Source organism: Gossypium arboreum, chromosome 5, assembly GCF_025698485.1.
Source record: "Gossypium arboreum isolate Shixiya-1 chromosome 5, ASM2569848v2, whole genome shotgun sequence".
Taxonomy (NCBI): domain Eukaryota; kingdom Viridiplantae; phylum Streptophyta; class Magnoliopsida; order Malvales; family Malvaceae; genus Gossypium; species Gossypium arboreum.
Window position 1 is genome coordinate 11,455,800 of NC_069074.1, and position 21,298 is coordinate 11,477,097.

The 21,298-nt window shown below is 31.4% G+C and overlaps 3 protein-coding genes across 4 annotated transcripts; all 3 read right to left on the bottom strand.

Moving 5' to 3' along the window:
* Positions 1-165: 165 nt before the first annotated feature.
* Positions 166-3,482, bottom strand: LOC108453259 (uncharacterized). The gene is made up of 5 exons (XM_017751265.2): positions 3,083-3,482; positions 1,658-2,576; positions 1,480-1,575; positions 1,096-1,232; positions 166-682 (listed from the first exon to the last, which is right to left on the bottom strand). The coding sequence occupies exons 1-5, from the start codon at positions 3,274-3,276 to the stop codon at positions 505-507; spliced, it is 1,524 nt and encodes a 507-aa protein (XP_017606754.1). The 5' UTR covers positions 3,277-3,482; the 3' UTR covers positions 166-504.
* Positions 3,483-4,622: 1,140 nt separating this feature from the next.
* Positions 4,623-7,483, bottom strand: LOC108453260 (sm-like protein LSM1B). The gene is made up of 5 exons (XM_017751266.2): positions 6,939-7,483; positions 6,139-6,207; positions 5,939-6,054; positions 5,768-5,830; positions 4,623-4,949 (listed from the first exon to the last, which is right to left on the bottom strand). The coding sequence occupies exons 1-5, from the start codon at positions 6,997-6,999 to the stop codon at positions 4,872-4,874; spliced, it is 387 nt and encodes a 128-aa protein (XP_017606755.1). The 5' UTR covers positions 7,000-7,483; the 3' UTR covers positions 4,623-4,871.
* Positions 7,484-9,227: 1,744 nt separating this feature from the next.
* Positions 9,228-11,975, bottom strand: LOC108452591 (protein NEGATIVE GRAVITROPIC RESPONSE OF ROOTS-like). 2 transcript variants are annotated; one of them, XM_053029053.1, is made up of 7 exons: positions 11,850-11,975; positions 11,431-11,519; positions 11,204-11,276; positions 10,000-10,559; positions 9,724-9,904; positions 9,577-9,616; positions 9,228-9,501 (listed from the first exon to the last, which is right to left on the bottom strand). In XM_053029053.1, exons 2-6 carry the CDS (start codon positions 11,434-11,436, stop codon positions 9,597-9,599), a joined length of 840 nt encoding a protein of 279 aa, XP_052885013.1. In that variant the 5' UTR covers positions 11,437-11,519; positions 11,850-11,975; the 3' UTR covers positions 9,228-9,501; positions 9,577-9,596. The 2 variants fall into 2 exon arrangements, with proteins under 2 accessions (XP_052885013.1, XP_017605879.1); XM_017750390.2 differs by lacking the exon at positions 11,850-11,975 and having other exon boundaries at positions 11,431-11,580.
* Between the last annotated feature and the right edge of the window lie 9,323 nt (positions 11,976-21,298).

A 21,298-nucleotide genomic window follows, 5' to 3' on the forward strand; every position in this document is an offset into this window, starting at 1 on the left:
TATAGTTACCTTTTAAGAGGTGATATATAAACTTTAAATACCAGCATTTACAATCCTTTCCAATATTCTCAACTGCTGGAACCTCCTTTATATTGTCATGGTACATGCTTTCCCGGTTAAGTATGGTATCCATTGATCTGCAACATTAGTAGATAATGTTCGATACAAAAAAAACATGTTAAATAACATGTCACAAACTATATTAACATCAAAAAAAAAAAAAAAAGGCATACTAGGATTGTCTGTTCCCCTGGTAACAACTAACTGATGAAAACTTTTGGGGTAAAACCAAAAATATATATAAAATATAAAATCAAAGGAGGGAAAGATAAAGCTCAACATCTGCTGTTTGGTTGTAATGGTAGCCACCCTGATATCATTACAGTTCAAAAAAAAAAAAAAAAGTGGGATCATTGTTACAACTATAACAAGGCCTTGATTTAAGTGAATCTGAGTATTGAACCGAGTTCTAAGAATCACAGATTCACAGGTGGGGTTTTTATGTCACTCTGTCTTGTCTTCTTCCAAATCACCATTAGAGGATGCTCCATTGCTGCCCTGCACCGTTCTAGTTTCTGGTGCAGTTCTAAATTCTTTTGAAGGTGTTGGAGAGGGTTTTATGAGTGTCAAATTAGTATCATCTTTGTCAAAATCTTCATTTGCTTCACCGGAGTAAGCATACCTATTAAGATCGGAATAACAAAAGGGTGAATGTATAAGAAACTGCAAAGACATTGAAATAAAATTCTCAAAGATCGACACCGAAACTAAAATATGCGGGAACATCAGCCACAATATAAAACAGCCATACATCTTTAAATTCCGTAACACAGAGGAACTAGCTACAAATTAAACAAGTAATCAAGCCTACACAGACATCTCAAGTTGCCAAGTTTTACCTTTATTAACGATCAGGAAATAGTTGCCAAGTTTTACCTTTATTAACGATCAGGAAATATATTAAACAATTGAGGGTGTGAGTATGAAGTTTTTTCTTCTTTCATTTTGAATGTCCATAAAACAGTTCATAAACAACCGTAGCAGAAAAGGAAAGGCAGAAAGAGAAGCTTAGGGCTCAATAAGTTTGATATTTACCGTGTAGAATTCTGAGAAGGAGCCCAAAGAACACAGATGACACATAGCAGAGAGAAAGACAAGATTTGCCAGAAGGCTGGGATGATCCAAGCATTCTGCCACTGCTCGTTGTAAACATCATTTGCCTTGAAGTAAATCTGAAAAGGCAGAGTTTCGCAGTTGTCAGGTGCAACAGGTTTTTGATAATGATGCCATTTCTAAAATGCTATATTTTTGTCACACTATATGTTGCAGTTTTTGATTGCTCTACCTTATACTTCCCATCATAAAGATACGAGACTGCACTTAAATTGCTAGCATGTTCTTTGCTCTTCTACATTATATGCTGAAGTCTATTGATAAAGCAGCCTAAAGAAAGCATCAAAGATAATGGACTTGATTTACCTCGTAGCAAATCCAACCGACAGAGACAATAACTGCTACTGCCAATGCATTTGTGAACTTCCTGTATATATCCAGCTTTGCCACCATCCTTCTAGCCTGTTGCATCCATTAGTGAGAAAATTTCATATATTGTTATTAACTTGATCTGCCAATGAAGTTGAAGAAAGAAAAAGAATACCTGAAGTTTATTTAAAGTTGAAGACAGAGAAGTAAATATCCAAAGAATAAAGAAGGCATCTAAGATTGCAACTGGAAGAACCAAAAATAGTCTTGCCTTTCCAGAAAGATCACTCACAGCACCAACATTTTCTACCAGCTCAAGAATTTCAGATGCCAGAAAGAAGGTTGCTCCAAGCATGGTTACCTTTGAAGTAAGGCCACCAAGAGTAGGTCTCACAACACCATAACCCATGGAAACCATCAAAATAATAATCCGTGCAATTGTACGTTTAATAGTATCAAAGGTGACTGCCCACATGGTGATTCCAACAGGCCTGGTTCCACTGTCATTGAACTCAGCGTAATCAAAATACCAAAGAGCCATCTCAAGCATGCCAAGGGTTATTACTAATGTTATACAATTTTGCAAAGGAAGAACTTCTCTCCAAAATCTTGCGTATTGCAGGAACCAAAAGATTCCGAGGATCACAAAAGCGAGGGACATGAAGCCATAGAAGTTCATCAGAGGTGCCATTCTTCCAGGCAGATAGCCAGTAGGGTTTTTCCATACAGTTTTCCCTTCAACAGTCAAATCTTTAAGATTTAAATCACAGTGAATGAAGTACAAGTTATACATCCCGGTTTTCGTAATTTGTATAGATTTCAATGGCAATGTTGTAACCTCATCATCTTCACTAAATGAGACGGCGAACACTTTAGGCCAGCCAGGATTCTTTGTGGAAGGGCGATGAATAATTTCTCCTTCTGAACAGACACCGAGTTTTGCAAGATCTGCGGTGCAACAAACAGCTCTTTGTCCCCCATAAGCTGAACCCCCAATCGCCTCTCTATCTTCCACCTCAAAAACGATTGCTTGGATTGAGTGCGAGCTAAAGTTAGAAGATTCTTTGGGTCTACGGAATGTAATCTTCTCAAGACTGTTTCAAGATTTAGCCACAAATTCAGGATGCAAAAGAAAAAGGCTAAAGAGGAAAATTTCAATGTTCCTCAGCTTTCAAATACTAAACACATGTCGATAGCAATTTAGGAATGTACTCAAAATAACCTTTTTCTTTAGCCTCTCTAATAGTTAGTACTAAGTCAAAATTGACTTAAGCAGACCACTGAACTAAAGAAATTTCAGCAAGATTGAGAAAAAAAATTAGATCTTTCATTCCTTTAGGTTCAAAAAGTTTGATATTTTTGTTTCGTTTTACTCAAAATATATGAACTTCAAATTTGTCAGCACTGTTTCAACTCAAATTCGTTTTGCCACCCAATTCTAATTCACTAGATCCTACCAATTCTCAAATCCCACACAATTCAAACCAAAACCCCACTAAAACCATCAGAAAATTAAAGAGATCTAAAATCTATAATGAGCAGATAGTTCATTAAAAACGAGAACTCCAAAGATGAAAGAAAAGGGAAATCGAGAAATTACCGGACGAAAGAGTCATCAGCAATGGCAGTTACATTGTGGGTGTCAGCAAAAGAAGAATAAATGCCTTCGCTACCGCCATGGACGACGAATGCATTGCCTTTACTGACGAATTTCTGTCCATTGTACTCATGAACTGAAGCTTCACTGAAGAAAACAAAGCAGAAAAACAAAAGTGTATTTCGAAGCTTCGGCATTGCTATCCGAAGTTCTATTTATTGAACAGAAAAGAAAAATGGATACTTTGGTTGGATCTGCTGATTTGCAGAGTGAAATGAGAAATTAGTTTCTTCAGGGGACAGCTAGTGACAGCTAAAAGACCAAAGTAAAAGGAGCTGGTAATTCGTATAACTAGAAATGTATAGTGGCAAGAGTGAGAGTGATAATATACAGTGGGGAACTACCAAATTTCAAGACAATTTCAATCCTGACCATTAGATATAAACACTTCTGGGTCAAATGTAAGATTATAGAGCTTTTACCATGGCTAGAATCTTGTTCCCAATAATATTGTTTACTTTTGAACTTTAGTTTTGCTATTAGTCCCTATACTTTGCAAAAGTTGTGGATTTAATCTTTATACTTTAATTTGGTCACTTTTGGTCCTTGTACTTTTTAAAATTTAAAATTTCAATCCTCACCAAATAATAACTATTAAGTTCATTAAGTTTTGTTTTTTTTCCAAAATCTAATACACCAAACATATTATCATATATGTAATACTATGTTAGCTTTTTATTTTCATATATTATTCACTAAAAATTCAGTTAATAAATTAACGACTACCATTTGTGTCAAAACTAAAATTTCAAAATTCACGAATTAGAATGATCCAATTAAAAAATATAAACTAAATTCTACAACTTTACGTATGGTACATGATTAGTAATTAAATTTAAACAAGCAAACTTAAGGAATATTGTTTGGGTCAGGAATTCAAAAGTGCAGGGACTAGAATTGGCCAATTCAAAAAGTATAAATATAAAAATTGATCAAATTAAAGTACAAAGGCTAAATCCATAAATTTTACAAAATACAGGGACTAATAGCAGAATTTAACCTTGAACTTACTACCCACTATAGTGTTAAAGTTTTTGACTGGGTCGCCTTGAAAGTAGAAAAGAAACTCCTCTTTCTTGTTAATCCTTTCTCACTGCCTCTGTATTAATTGCCATCTTCGTGCCAACAATACTGTCTTCGAAGTTCCAGAGTTCTCGTTCTTTCCAACTTGATGTTTGTTTGTCTCGTTTTCCTTACCATGCGTTGGCTTTCAAGTGTTCCCCGTAAATCAGCCTAAATTTTGATCTAATGCGACTGACACTGTGGATTCCAGTTCTTGATTCTTTTGAGTTTTTTTCTCAACAACTTTTTTTTATACCATTTCTAATTAAACGGAAGAACTGTACTAGCGATCATACAGTACATAAACCCTTTCTTTTTGTTTGTTTTTCTTCTTAAAGAGGTACGTTCCTTACAGGTTCGCTTCCTTTATTTTATGCAGACACCCTTGTCTAGTCTAGCAGCAAATACCAACAGACGAAGGTTTACTGTTGTGCAAAGTACTCATATCAGAGAACACACAATAACTTTAAGACTTCCCATAAGTGACTAAAAGCAAAAACAAAACTAAATTAAAGGCAGGTACATTGTTTGCAAATGTTACAGAACCGAATGTTGAGAACGGAATGAGAGGAACAAAGAGAGATGGACCATCTTCTAGCCTACACATCTCCTACACCATCAACCGCCATAAAACTTGCGGATCACTAAAACGGGATGCAGGAAACTTGAGTTAGTCCAAATCAAGGAACTCCATTCTTTTCCTCATTGTACCTTTAAGATCTGTTGCTTCCCTTTCTGCTTTCTGAGCCTGCATAAGTTACAATGCTATTTATTAATGAAAATATCCAACTACAAAATACTTAACATATAAATCTATTTAGTAAACTTTTTTTTTTTGGCCAGAAAACAGAATAATTAACTGTGTTCAGACATTTAGTTTAATTGATACGTAAAATGTACTAGAAATCTGTATATGTATGTATGCATGTATGTATAATGGGCATCCGGTGAAACATTATTACTCATATCATTAGGAACCATGCCAATCCCTCCCAAGAAACTGGGTTCAGAGATGAAGCCTGGTACAATGAATTTCTTTCGAACTTCAATTATTCTTATGGTTGAATAAGTTAACCAAGAAAGTTAACCCCATATTGATAAAAATACCATCAAAAGAACAGACTATAAGTACAAACATCTGCTTTCTATCAGCAATGGAGATGATAATTCTCCAAACAAATGATTTTCCATATTTTACCATTATAAGTAGTTAGAATTTCCTTAACTTATTCTTCCTTATTACAAACACCAGAATTTATGGACAGAATCATAAGAAATACCTGGTTAAGCTCCCCCATTTACCCATATCATTTATCAGCACAGGATCATTACCTTCCACCATCCCCATGCTTAAAGCTTAAAAGTTAAACGTATCTAAGAATCTGAACATCTTGATTTCAAAAGTTATCAATACTTATGCTTTTGTTTTTCCACATAGAAACATTTAAGATAATTTTTTTTTTTTTTTTTTGGGGAAGGGGTAAAGAAGATGAGGAACTTATGGGTATTCAGTGAACCAATTATTTCTTGGGGAAACTGTTATAGCAAAATGACTTAAAAACTCACCCTTCTAATTTCTGCAACAGAAACATGAGTCATATGCGGAGGAAGTTCCTCTCTCTCCAAGTCCTAACACATCAAATGCAAATTACAGATACCAAAATGAGATTACAAATTAAAGCAAAAGGCTTATGGAAGTCAATGAAACAAGATAGATTAGCTAAGTCATACTCATACCAGTTCACCAATCAAGACAACATTTTCCCCACGGATTACATAGAGACCTAAAGGGATGTCACAATAAAGGTCACCAACAATAACCCTTTCACAAGCACCCTCAAGAACAGCATTGGCTGAAACAAGTTTAAAATTTTGAGGAACAGATAAAAATGGTAGCATGTCAAGCCCAGAAGAGTTAGGTGACAAGAACTAGGTACCAAATTGATCAAATGAACGTAATGTTCCCATGAGCTTCCGTCCATCTCGCAGCAGAACTAAAAGTTTTCCTGCATCATATATGAAAGAGTGAGATGTCAGCAACTGGCAACACAGAATAGTCTCCAAACATATGTTTGAACTTAGACTCTAATACTACCTCTGAACGCTCTACAAAAGATCTATGCTTTGCAGAAAACGACGACTAAACTAATAAGATGTCAAGGAAATTTGGAAACCTTATTTTAGAAAAGCTCCAAAAAAAGAAAAAGAACAATTAAGCATAAAATCAGACACAATTCAACACAGTTCATCAGCATATCATAATTTACATGGCTGATAAAAATGACTATCAATACAATAATTACGCAACTGGCCAATTCCTTGAAAATTGAAAAATTACAGTTTTCTTCCACATGAAATCCCGAAGATATCCATCTCCAAATCCTACTTAATCCTTATAGAATCAAATCAAACTTCCAACTGATAACTTCTCCAAACTTTTTGTCTAATAACTAAAACATGAACCATCCTAGAAAACATCATAAAAAAATCCAAATTCCACAGTAGATTGCCGAATAGTAAACACTTAAATCAAGAGGAACCCTAAATGAAATTAACGATACATAAGAAATTCAACAACCCATCATCATATAAACATAAGGTAAGGCAGAATAATTACACTTACTAAAAATCTCAAAGCCAATGCCAAAACAAAACAAGACAGTTTCTGGAAATAATTAATACCAAGACGCCATATATTTAACAGCAAAAACAAAAGAGAGAGAGAGAGAGAGCATACTGTCAAGATAACTGGCAAGAGAAGTAGAAAGGTAGATATCTTCAGGGCCTGCCCAAGACATTGATCACTTTTTTTTCGGTCTCTCCAAAAAAAATTACGCTAAAAATACACCTTTCAAATACCAATTACCCAAATATGGCATTGGCTATTCAAATTCTTCCCTTTTAAATCTAACCCCGAGCTCCAGAAATCTAACAAATAAAACCCCTCCAAGAAAAACAAAAGCAACCCAAAGCCGTAAATATCACGAATTATCCAAAAACCAAATATTCCAATAGTGGTAGATCCAGTAAAACCCTAACTGGAAACCCCTCGGAAGTTAAGAAATTGGGGTTTCTCTTCCGGTTTGAAGGGACCAAGTGAGGTTGGAGTAAAAATATATATATGTCAGAGCACTTAGATCCAATCTCGCCGGAAGAGAGAGAAAATTGAGAGGAAGCCCGAGAAAATGCGGGAAAATTAGAGACAACTAGGAAAACGGATTGGGAATTAGGTTAAGTTGTTGCTGTTAAAGATCCCCTTTCCTTTTCTTTACGTAAAATCAATACTAAACCATATAGTAGTCCCTCAACAATGAATTTAATTTAATTTTAATCACTCAACTATTAATTTTTAGATTTACTTATCTAACCTTTTGAAATTAAATATTTTGATCATTTCGTGAAATAGTTTTTTATTAACCTAATAATAAATTTAACCCTCAAAATTTATAATATTTATCATTTTAATTCAAATTTTAAAAATTCAATAAATTTAATTTTAATATTTACAAATTTTATAATCTAATTATAAAATTAAAAAAAATAGTTTAAAATATTTTTTCATGTAACTCCAAAACCCACCAGACAAAAAAATATTTAACACCAATTTTCTTTTATAAAAAGAACATAGAAAAGTTTTATAAAGTTTAAACTCACAATTAAGCGTTCAAATTTTTGTTTTATTTATTCCAATATAATTGATGATTGTCAAAAATACTTTTCATTGTGTAAAATATGATCAATTTGTTAACAAAAAAATTCAATAAGTATATTTTCCAAATATTCTTTTAAAATTTAAATTTAAATTTTTATATTTTAATTTTGAGAAGTCTAAATTTACTTAAAAATTATAAAACATAAAAAGTTTTTATATTTTCAATTAAACTCTATTTAAAAAATTCATTAAATATGAAACAATAAAATTACTTAAAATTTATTTTTTAAAAATCATAAAATTACAAAATTTCCTAAATTTAAAAAAGTGTTATTTAATTATTGAATAAAAATAAATTCTCTCCTTTCACCAAAAATAAATAAATAAAATATCTCAAAATTTTGTGTTATTAATTCAATACGTATTAAAATTAGATTTGAACAAATATTTTTAATTTAATTCAAAAATTATATGGAAATCCAATTTCATACTATTAAATGAATATAGCTTAAATTTTTGAGAGAATATTGTCATTCAAGAAATAAATAACAATTTCTAGAAAGTTTTTACTTTTATATATACTTTTTTTATTTTAGGATTTTGATTGAAAATACAAAAGAAAAATATATTTTAGTAATTTTTATGTACATTTAAAATAAGGACCAAATTTTCAAAAATAGAAAAATTGAGAATTGAAAAAGTTATTCTACCTTTTTATAATTTTAGAGTTTGGATGAACGTATCAAAATTATATAATAAAAAACCCAGTGTCTTAAAATTATAGGATTTTAATTTTAAATTTGAAAGATACAGGGACTCCCAATATATTTAAACTAACATATTCAAAAGCACTGTTGACTCTTTAAGACTTTGTTTCTTGTTACTTTTCAAAATTGCTTTAGAATCATAAACATTATTAAACAAATCGTTTTTAATGTTAAAAATATTTTTTAACCCAAACGCAAATGTTATAAATTTTAATTTTTGCATTTGTAAAAACATTTTAAATCAAATAATATTTTTTAACACTTATAATCTAATGTATATAAAATTATACAATTGAATTTATAATGATTATATTTTAATATAAAAATTATATATTCAAATTAAATTTTATAAATAAATAATATTAATAATTTAAAAGTATATAAAATTTATACTTATATATCAAAATATTAATAATAAATTAAATATTATTTTATATTTTATTGAAATTTCATCATATTAACTAATTTAAATATTATTGAAATGTATTTTTTTTTACAATGTTCTTTCAAAATTTAGAAAAATTGGATTTTCAAAAAAATCCTAAATTAGCCTACGGGGAGAAAAAGAAAATGAGTGAATATAAAATAGGGATAAAAACAAATAATGTCTAACTGTTAAGCTCCGCTAGGGAAATATAGATATCTATTGCAGATACCTCGTGAACATGGGCTGCATTGCAATGCATGTCTGCATCCATAGTTACAACCATCAAAAAAAATGGAAAAGCACAGCTAGAACAAAATACAGATCCCTGTTTGAATTATACACTTTTTTTTTCTTTTTTTTGAGACACCACATATCACGAATGATTCATAGATTCACTCTAAAATTTCTGTCCTGAATCAGTGAAGGTAGCCATTCAAGTTCTTGACATAGGAACCTGCAAAGTTTGAGTTAGTAATTAATGGAGACTTTGGCAAGGATTTATGTGAAAAACGGAAGGTTTTCCTCTAACCTTATTAATCTCGGTGCTTTTTAGATCTCCAGAACAATATCTGCAAAACAAAAAAAAAAAAGAAAAAGAAGAAAGAGTAAATAAATAACATTTGTTTGTTCATGTTTTTGGTTAATAATAATGGATGAAAACCCAACAAGAACATACATTCAGAATCTGTCTTCACCCATTTATATCCATCTTCACTCTTCCTCTCCTGGGTTTCATCTTCATTATTTAATTTATTTCGCCTTTTCGGAGACTGTCTGTCTTCTAAATATTTCTTCACAGCTGATGCTCCAGAAGGGTTCTGATTGCAAATCTTCTTGTGAAGCATTACCCTCAAAAGCTGTTGAACGAAATAAAACATTATACATATATTTCGCAGCTAATCATAAAGTTTTTTAATACATAAAATCAATTTTTAATTCTTAATTAATTTACCCTCTCCATTTTCGATTCTTGCAGCACATCTCTCAAGCTCGGGGCAGGTGAAAATCCACTGCCGCAAGCAAACATCTTCTTCAAAAGGAAAGAAAGCGATTTTTTGCCGATCGATTTCTTGTTTTTTTCAGCGCAAATGTCTTTGCATCGGCCGAGGATAACACTAATGGTTCGATCAATGTCTTCTTGATCTGATTTATCCCCTGAATCACTGCAAACCGCATTGCTAATCCTCCTATCAACTTCCAAGCTCGATGGACAGTTAAGAAACCTATCCAATGGTAGATTTGCTAGTTCCTTTTTAACATCAGAAGCCGGTTTTCGGGACAAGAGTTTGGTTAATTCCTTTTCTAGTTTCCCGACTTCTTCGGGCGTAAATTCGTGTAAATCCTCCGATGAGGACGGCTCGTGTTCCTCGCGAATATCAAACGGATCTTGTCGGGCGGTGTTTTGGGATGGAGGATTTTCTATCATGTCATTATTGTTGCCAAATGTTCCTATAGCCAACAATCCATGAGGCCAATCGCTGAACTCTTGTCGAGGCTCTTGTTTCATGTAATCTTACAAGGAAAAAAACAACAGGAAACGAGTTGTTAAACAGTATAGGTTGTCGAAAGATCACATGTGCAGCATGTACTACTTGTCCCATGGATTTTGTTTTAGATTTTAACAACAAAGACTATGAGTTTATCAAAGACTTAGATCCCCTGTCTTTTTGTTTTGGTTTTAAAAACAAAGTTCGAAGAGTTTTATTGTGGGGAAATTGAATTAGAATGGGCCCCTCGTAAACAAAATATCGGACAATCACATTTCACGTGCGTATCCCTGTTGACTCAAATGTTTGTGGAAACTAGTAAATTACTTCACTTTCACACCCCTGTTTGCAGCCCCTGATGTTGTTTTTTAACATCTTAATTCAAGCCAAATTGAATCTAGGGTATTTCTATATTTATATTGGATGTGACGGGATGAAATGAGAAGAACCTTAGCCCATATATATTATCTAAATAAGAAAAGATATGATATAAACATGAAAAATACATGTGAATAATTAAAGTCAAAAAAGAAATTTCGGATTGTTTCCTTCAGTCACCTTTTTTAAGTGACTGTTGATAAATTTGGATTCGAATAAAAACTATTGTAGTTATTTCTTTTACGGCGAGTGCAGATTACAATGAAAAAAATAAAGAAATAGAATTCTTACTAGTAGCAGAATCTGTTTGTGGTTTACTGCGCCCCGGTTTCCCATTAAGCTTATTTTGGACCCAACCGAAGAACTACAATCAAACATTTGAATTAAAAAAAAAAAAAAAACTTGATCAAAACCATGCGGTTTTGAATCCACTTGTAGATGTAAATTTAATCACAAATCTTCACTTCCTTTCTCAACAAAGCAAGCGTACGTTGAGATCCAAGTAAATAGAAACTTACTTTCATTCTGAGATGTGCCCTTTAGGAACGAGCTTGAGAGCTTACTCTGGACCGAATCTTTGGAAGAAGATGGTGGTGGAAAAGTGAATCTGCAAAAACTCGGGTGCAAAGGAGGCGTATCTTACTAGCCAATGAGAATAGAGCTATGCATCGAAATATATAAAAGAAAATGGCTAGCTAAGATTTTGATGAATTTAATGAGCTTAATAATATATTATAGAATCAATGCATGTATGTCCATATCTATGTAATAACACGTGATTCGGAAATACAATGGGCAGGGTTCAAGAACATCCGGCTCCTGGCGCCCTCGTGGCTCCGGTTTAGTCCATTAGATCACGTAAAAAATGAAGTTTTCAAGACAAAAATATACTACTGTTAGTTAAAATTTAAGAATCAAATCTCTCTTTATTTATTACCTAACGATTCTGGGAGCGACACAATGAGATTTATCGAGATACTGTTGCCAAGGGTTTTCCTACAACTTATATAATTATATATATTGTTTCCTTCTGATGTTATAACATAATTTTTCATGGTCCGTCACGTCAATTCTTGCAGGAACAAATATTTATAATCATCGTCCAAATAGGTTTTATAAATTTAAATATTTCACCTTGCTCATGTTATATCAACTAGAAGCTAGCCTGGAAAAAATTTTATTTAAAATTATTGCCTATTTGAAAACGGAAGTTTGACACAGTTAGGCAGCTTATCACAACCTAAATTATTTAACGGAGTGCTTTATGTGTCATTCTAAATTTAGATATACGTAAAATAATGATTTTCTTGTTTGTTTTCAGTGACATCGAGCTTTCAAATCAAAACCCATGAGTTTTCTCCACCGTGTTCTTAAACTAAAAAGCAATCCATTTATCATCGCATTGTATTTGGAATCATTCACTATCACTAGCATTCTCAGTGTTTTTTTTTTTTAACCATTATCTGCCAAATTCATCCGAGTAGGACCTAAAAGCTAATGAACCAGACATGTAAGCAGGAAGCAACATGGTTCACAACGGAGAACCTTAATTAAGGATGAGGTTTAAGGGAACCCTACTCTCATCTCAAGTGCGTTTCTAGACAATGGCGTAGGTCTAGTATTAATGTTTGATTCCAGCAAGAAAAATGACAAGGACCAAAGAACAGTTTTAGACACATCATCAATAAACCACATCATCAATAAACTTTCCAGCAGGAAATTGGCCAACTCCAAAAAGAAACAAAACACTTCATGGTCGAAACCAAAACTTGGTTCCTGTCATTCAATAAGATTTTGGGTATATAAAGGTTCTCGATTTGTAACATCATTTATGTCTTTTTCTTTACTTTACACCCAAAAAGGTGAACTGCCATTCGGGGTGGATTTGTACAAAAGGTTTAGATAAGCAAAAACGATAAACTCGATTAAACATTTAATTTTGTAAATGACGATATTTAAATTTAATCAAATTTTTATAACACCGCAGCTTCCTCAATTTTCATATTTTCATGTCTAATACTCGACAAGCTGACTTCTGCTTTTAAATTGATAAATAACTACAGTAAAACTCATACAAGCTACTTGTTTAATTATCAATAAATAAATTATTCATTTTATGTTTTTAATCCTTATATATTATTTTACTTTACGAAGATAAATGAATTATTTATGAAAAATATATTGAAAATACAACAAATTTGTTCTGAGGGTCATGAATTTGCTAGTAATATAAAAAGAATACACTGAGTATGGTGAATGCATTATAATAAAGAAATAAGGATTATATTTAGTTCAGTTTAAATATAAAGAAAAACAGACTTTAATGCGTATATTATAAGGGAAAAGTAGAAATTTAAATGAATGTAAAATCTTATTGTTGCATTTACATGAACTTTTATGTGTTTTTACTCTTGTTTTTTCCATAAGAAATAGTATTAATTTAGATATAGTTGAGCATAAAATTTATATAAAAATAATTATCATATTTAACGAGATTATTATTTTAATGCATTGGGCGCCAAATTTTTTTTATAAATTATTATATATATATTTTAATAATATCAATATTTTTATCCGAAAAACAATCAAATCAAGATAAAAATATTAAATTTTAAAATAAAATAACTAGTGCGACATTGGATGCTCATTTTCCATATTATTCAATCTTCATTAATCAATATTTTATTATTGAATAAAAAGTTATTCCAACCAGCCAATCACAGAGTGGCTGTCTGAAAAGGTCGGAATGGGTTAGGTTCGGTGACAGTAGTAGGCGACGTGTCATGCAGTCAAAGACAAAGTGAAATCCCATCATCTGTTGTCGGACTAACACGTGTACCAAAAGGACAGGGTTGACTTTCCACAACCATCCAATGCAGACCCGCCATTTGACATATTATTAGAATCGGTTTTCGTATATTGATTTTATAAATTTTCTCATTATATTTAAACACAGACCATTTCCAATATATTTACATTTGTCAATTGAAAATATTTTTTAATCAAACAAGTTTTAAGTCTTTTAGGAAATATTTTAATCAAATTAAGAATGTTTTGGACTAAAAAGATTTTACTTGGACTTTGATAGTATAACAAAAAAAGTTTTAAATTAATAAATTGAAGATATATTTTTTGGTGAAGAGAAGTAAGTTCCTGGAGATTCGTATAAATAATAAGGAAATGAAAAAGGGTAACAAAATTCAAGGAACACGCCCGCCAAGATTAAAAGTACACAGTAATTTTGAACCAAAAAAATTAGAGCACACAGTAATAATATTAGTTTTAAAAAGAGAAAAAGAAATTTGAAGATGGCAACTAGTTTTCTTGGGTATTGGGAAACAAACTAAAAATTGCAAAACTTACCAAATATGGAAAGTTTAGGACACATCGGATAACCTAAACAAAGGCCTCCGGAGATGTGGAGCTCAATCCTCGATGGAAGTGGAGCTTTGACTAACTCGCCTTTTATTGGATCTACTTCAGTTCTTTTGATTAATCAAATATTAAACAAAAAGTAAGATAAGGTCTTTGTTTTTGCATTAAGATTAAGCAAATGTTTGTGTTTTGGCAGAAGGGCCATGATTACGAATCTGCTACATATTTATTTATTGTATATAATCTTATTTTTTAATATTTTTATAAATATTTTATAGTCGTTTGAGATTCTCTTTCTGAATTTTATCATATTTAAAATTTAAAATTATATTTTTGAATTTACATTTTCACTTGAAAATATAATACATTTTATTACTATATCTAACACTTATTAATATATTATATATAATATTTAATATGAAAAAATAATTTTAGAAAGAAATTATCCTTGGAAATTAGATTCAATTTCATTTAAAATTGAATCAGAAATTTTAAGTTTTCTAGCATGAGAATATATCACATATATAATTAATATTATTTTTAATATATTTTATACAATATAAAAAGTGTTGGTAATTTTATTATAACTTGAAAAGTTCAAAATTAAGCGTAATAAGTAATTTAAGAGTTTATTTAGTAGCATTTAAAAAATATATTTGATTTAAAAATTATTTTTAGAAAAAATTGTATTAAACAAGTTATTTTTACTATACTTTTAATTTTCAAAGCACTTTTGAAAAGGAAAATTAAAATTTTAAACTTTTATCTCATAAAAGCACTTTTAGTACTTATTACTTTTCACCCTCCAACAACATAATATTTTTTTTCTTGATGCTTAATTTGTGTTAAAATCATTAATTAAAATAAAATATTTTTTAAATAATACAAATGTGTTAATATCTAATTACAAATATTTAACGGTTATATTTAATTTTAAATATAGTTTATATATTTTAATTAAAATTTATATTTCATATATTAAAATATTAACAAGTTATAATAATTTTTATATTCTTACTAAAATATAATAATATTAACTAATTTGAATATTATTTAAATACATATTTGTTACTTGATAATACTATATTTAAAATGGATATTTTATTTCTCAAAATACTTTTTAACAACAATGCTAAACACTCAAATCTTAAACCAAAATTTTCAAAATATTTCTTACAAATACTTTTTCATAGCACTTTTTAAAAATACTTTTCAAAACTATTGCTAAACTAATCCTAAGATTTATTAAAACACATAGGGATTGCAACTTGTAAGAAAGCACGTCCCTTCGTCCTCAATAATGAAAGGTAATTTCTTTCATTTGAGGCCACTAACTAGGATTATTTTTAAGGGTTTTAAGTGCTAACAGCGACTTAAATACGTATTCAAAAGGGATTCATGATGATAAATACATACGTCCAATAATAAAACGATATCTATTCTCATAATTAATAAAACTGATGGATAGTTGAATCTAAATATATAATTCGCAATGTGTCCACGTGTTTAATAGCATGTGGAAAGTAACATGTGTTTGGTTTTTGTTGCATGTCCATGCAACAGTCGTCAATACATTATAATCCACTAATTTTCTTGTATCAAAGGGAAGTGGTTATTAAATAAAAACCCATATATTGTGATTCATTACGCATTAAATTATTGGGATTCATAAATCCGACTCGTGGAGCTTGAATTTATTGCTCAAGTTGATTATAATTACTTGAAAATTATCTTTGCTTGAATTTTTAATAATGAAAGCTTTAACTTTATGATCTAATTGTATATTGTTTCACTCGGTCAAGAATAACGTTTTATAATGAATGTATCATTATGAGGAAGCTCAAACGGGTGGTTAGATCAATTGGTTAGATGACTTGCTCATGCACATACTTACAAACCTTAGAGATTTAACAATTAAACCAAGATAATGACGATTTTAAGTTATAGAATAGTGATTTACAATGAAACACTCAAGTAAGTATTCGAATGATTGTTTTTTCTCAGGGATTGATTGGGTATTATGCTTAGGTCAAGTGAAACACTAGCTAAACAATTATTGATCTAATTAACTTAAAAATTACTAGTGCAAATAGAATAAAGTTCATAAAGAAAACTAACCTAGCTTATCAATCAAGTAAACTAATTTAACTCCCCTCTTTCTTGTTTTAGACTAAGCAATTAAACAAAGAAATTGTCGATTGGTCAACTAGCTACTCACACAACTAACATATATGTCCTGGTTACATTGGTTGTTACTCGTAAGTACGTAGAAATCTTCTCTTAACTCCATCTTAATTTAAGAGTTATTCGACGCAAGCATATCAACTTATACATAATAGAATTTCCTCTCCATCTCATTTATCTAAGTCTTCAGCTAGAGATCTCAATTCTAGTTTACTAAACAATTTAATATCCCTAAACAATCAATTAATTAAAAACACGCATACTAACTTCAATTAACAGCTAGTACCAATCAAGAGAATTTAGAACAACATAGAATTCAAAATACAAGCAGCCATACTAAACATTCAATTGATAAAAATGAATAAGAACAAGAGTTTAGGTATCTCATTCATGGACGATAGTCCAATTCCAAAGCTAGAGCTTGTTTTGATTTCCATTTACATTGCCATCAATAAGAAAGAGTTGCAAATCCTACAACAATCTTACTTTCTACAAAGCCTTTACAAAGAAATATGAAAGACTCTACAAATTCTCTCTAAAAAATCTCTTCCATCTCTTCTTCATTTATGATACAAAGGTATTTTTTCATTTCCATGAGCTAAAAGACCTTTTGACCCTCTTTAAATTTAAGCATTTTATAAGCTGAAATGTACATTTCCCTTAAAATGCCCCAGAGAAACTGTTAGTAACAATAGATCTGCAACGTGACTTTGCGATCTTCATTTTCAAGATGTCGCGACGTGACGAAGATATGTTCTCCCAAGTAAAGTTCAGGATGATGACGTTGCGATTTCAAGGTTTACACGTCATGGCTTAAGAAGACAACACCGCGACTTCCAGCAGTTCCACGTTCGCTTCCAACAACTCCACGTCGTGGCGTCACTCATTGTTTGCTACACCTCCAAATATTGTTCATCCAACATCACGCCCTCAGGTTGACAATGTCGGGGTGTTGCTTTGCTCACTCAATTCCTTCATATTTAAGCAGAGAGTCAGGTCGCGACCTCAAGATCCTTCAATGTTGTAACCTCGAATCTAATCATTTTAGGGTATCTCTAAACAGTTTCTCATGTTGCAGTGCCAAGCTCCCTCACGCCGTGACGTGCTTCTCTGTTTCGCTCAACTCTCCAAGCTTTGGCCTCTAACTCACTTGCACATTCAAACACACACCTTAAGCACCATTTACCATTTAACTACTAAAATGACATTAAAATGCTAAAACAAACATGAAAACGCAACTATACCCATATGCAAACCATGAAAAAATTTAATACTAAAATGATTCGGTTTCACTCAAAAGTAAGCTAAAACAAATATGGAAAGATTGTGATTATATACATCAATTTACCACCTATCATTGGATCCCTCCCGAAATTGGGTGGATTAAAATCAATGCAAATGGTGCGGTCAAAATGAACTATAAAAGAGTGTCGATTGGAGGCTTGTTTCGAGATTAATTCAACAGACAATGGATTGCTAGCTTTAGTTGAAACCTTGGCGTCTATCCAATTACTCAAGCCGAACTATGAGGGTGCTATGCCAGACTTATCCTATCATTGGAATAAAAGATATAGGAAAGTTATCCTAGAACCCGATAGTAGCACTCTTGTTTACTTGCTTAAAGGAGTGAAAGGTGAGTCTCCAACTTCAATATAGTTAAGAGTATACATGAGCTTTAAGCCAACAGTAAAAAGACATCATTAGACTCATATACCAAGAAACAAATTCATTAGCTAATCACATGACTAATTGGATCAATTCCAAATTATCGAGCTTTTTCATCTTTGATCAACCACGTGTGAGGATAGGGAACAAACTTTTGAGCGATCGTATGGAAATCACTTATAGGAGGAAGGTTTGTATATAAATTTTTGTGAGTCAAGGCCTTCATCTCTCTTTATATACCAAAAAAAGAAATTCCAATCAAATTCCACCCATGTTAAATTAGGCTTCAAGATTTGCGTTTCATTAATTAGCTGCCTAAACTCGATCCCTTTCAATAAACATGAATTGTACATATTTATATAGGAAGATAGTATAGAGTTTGCATTTTAGATAAGCATAATGAACTCGAAAATTAGAGGGTTTGCCTCCATGGGAAACAGCCTCCATGGGAAACAAACACTTGATATCTGAAAATTAAAGCATAATTTGTTGGCATTTGTATTCCTCTGTATTTTGCATGAGCAGTTGTAATTTACATTGAGCTGACAGAAGAATTCACGAAAATGGATCTTTTTTTCACCTATAAAAACCATTTCTCACCTTCGGTTTTTCTTTTTCCCTGGACAGAACTTTGATAATTGGTTTTGGGTGAAGGTTTTCAAGCTACAACGTATTTGGATTCTGAGATTTTCGGGAGAAGGCACCGAATAAATATTGACTTGGCTGAATTTTGCTAGTATAATTCCAAGCATAGCTCAAATGCCCAACTATCCAGTGGCAATGATGATGAACTACAAAAGCAGGGGTTTCAAGGAAACAGGTTTCCCAGCTGAAAAGATTATTCAATACTGTTACGGAGTTCACCCTCATGCCATGGACACCCACCTCAAGTAACAGTGATAGGTAATGGCGGAAGCACAAAGTAGGCTAAGATTGGGATTTTCCTAACACCCACGTCAGTTTAGCGTTGCTTTGAAAAATTGCAAAACAGGGCTTTGATATGGGTTTGCAACTACAAACTTTTGATATTCCTTTGCCTGGAATTGCGCATTTGCTAAGCCAAGATGCTTTAGGCACATCTACTGCTTAAACTGCTGTTTTAATACTTCTTTCATATGAAAAATGCAAGTGAAAAACAAAAGCTTTTGAAATGTGCGTGTTTCTTTTTAAATTTTGAGCTAGGGTTACAAATATATCCTTATAAATTCAAATATTTTAAACAAAAATTTTAAAAGGGAAATGAAATGGAGTTACCTTTGATAGATACAGATAATTTAGCTCAAAAGTGATTTTACAAGCTATAAATTTTAGCTTTTCAAAACTACTTTTTGCTAATTTTGAAAAACATTAACCTCTTCTTTTGGTTTGCACGCACTGCTTCGGGATTCCATTATTGCTCCTGGCGGGAGGGGTTCTCTAGCCTTAAAGAATGGTGGGATAGCATCTCAACCTCCTTTCCCCTCTTTTGGATCATTGTGGCGTATCTCTATTGGCACTTGTGAAAAGCACGCAACCATTTGGATTTTGATAATGCTTTACCTGATCCGGTTGGGGTATGGGAAGTCGCGCTTCACGATTTCATGTTTCGAAATGACTACTTGACCCTGTGGTAGATTCTTCTCTTTGGGATCGACATCAAGTCTCCTCCCTCTCTTCATTTTATTAAATGCAACAGTACTGTTTCAATCTATCTTGGAGTCAATTTGTGTCGGAGTTGTATTTAGGGGCCACGGGGCATGTTACTGCATCCATTGAAGCCGCAGAACATCTTGTTGCCATACGAGTTAGTAGCTTGAAAGCAAAAGGGAAATGTTGAGATGAAGTTGGTTTTGAATTCGATTGTGATACTGTTATCAAACCACTTAAATCTTCCTCTCCTGTTCTCTCCTCTGCTACTGAACAGGATATTATTATTGCTTTTTGTTCTTGTTTAACTCAAAAATAACATCAATCTATTAATAAAACAAATAAATTAATTTTTTAAAAGCAGGGTTGTTTTCATGGTGGGAACCGAAAAATTCAATGCGTTGGCTGTGTTTTTAGTACCGATAGGATCCTCTTGCTTTCTTTATACAACTAAAACAGTATTTGAGTTGACAACTAATTCCAAGGCATGGAGAATTACTTAGCAATACAATAACACAAAAGAATACGTCTACATCCAGGGGAAAAACCATTGGTATTTCTCATTTCTTCTTTTACTTTGTTTATAAACCATATCTTAAAAGGGTGAAAAACTGAACATCATATAATAAAGGAATTCAATATTAGAGTAGTAAAACTTTCACAATAACGCCGACATTCATACGATTTCAATACAGTAAGTTTCAACTCCAATTAATTCGATTTGATGCATCATTAAATTTAGGTCTAATTGTTAATGTTCATTAAAATTTTATTAAATTTATTTATTTAATATTTTGAAATAATAAAATACTCATTTAATAGTTATGTAATAAAATAAACAATTGTTATAATAAATTTGAATTTAACAAAAAATTAATAATATTAACAAATAAAATTAAAATTTTGAAATTTATAAAATAAAATATTTAAATTCTTAAAAATAAAAGTAAAAAAATAAATTCCAAATATATAATAAAATAAAAACTTGTAACATATTTTAACCATTAATTAATCCATCAAGACATAAATTTAAACACTTAAAATATCAAAACCTACTACAGCCTCATTATTTCACCATAAACACTAATGTTCAATATATTATTTTTGATCTGCATAATCCATGACACAACCTATGAAATACGAATAAAAAAAACTCATAAAATATTTTATATTCCAACAACGAGAAAAGACGACTAGAGTTGGATAGCACACATCAACCACGAGACTAGTTATTACTTTTGCAGGACATAAATTAAACTCAAAGAAACAAATGAAAACCCTAGAAGTAGTTTAATTTTATTTAAGAGGAGTTTACCATGGCAACGTTTGTATCTTCTCTTCGAGTTCTAGAGTTTTGATCGAATGAGAGTGGAGATAACTTGTGACTAAAAGTTTTTTACTATATATTTTATTAAAAAAAAATGAAAAAGAAAACAAATAAAGGGAAAAGAAAAAGAAACAAGAAGAAAAATTTAAACAGTCTTCACTATCATCATCCGTAACAATAAGGTTACTATTATAAAGATTCTAGTAGCC

Excerpts from the sequence above, each read along its gene's own strand:
- LOC108452591 (XM_053029053.1), bottom strand. Across the intron at positions 9,905-9,999 it reads AAGAATCGAAAATGGAGAGG|CTTTTGAGGGTAATGCTTCA; the intron begins GTAAATTAATTA and ends TTCGTTCAACAG. Across the intron at positions 9,617-9,723 it reads GGTGAAGACAGATTCTGAAT|ATATTGTTCTGGAGATCTAA; the intron begins GTATGTTCTTGT and ends TTTGTTTTGCAG.
- LOC108453259 (XM_017751265.2), bottom strand. The coding sequence starts at position 3,276 with ATGCCGAAGCTTCGAAATACACTTTTGTTTTTCTGCTTTGTTTTCTTC. Across the intron at positions 2,577-3,082 it reads GCTGATGACTCTTTCGTCCG|TCTTGAGAAGATTACATTCC; the intron begins GTAATTTCTCGA and ends ATCTTGAAACAG. Across the intron at positions 1,233-1,479 it reads TCGGTTGGATTTGCTACGAG|ATTTACTTCAAGGCAAATGA; the intron begins GTAAATCAAGTC and ends CTGCCTTTTCAG.
- LOC108453260 (XM_017751266.2), bottom strand. The coding sequence starts at position 6,999 with ATGTCTTGGGCAGGCCCTGAAGATATCTACCTTTCTACTTCTCTTGCC. Across the intron at positions 6,208-6,938 it reads TCTTGCCAGTTATCTTGACA|GAAAACTTTTAGTTCTGCTG; the intron begins GTATGCTCTCTC and ends TATATGATGCAG. Across the intron at positions 6,055-6,138 it reads ACGTTCATTTGATCAATTTG|CCAATGCTGTTCTTGAGGGT; the intron begins GTACCTAGTTCT and ends AACTTGTTTCAG.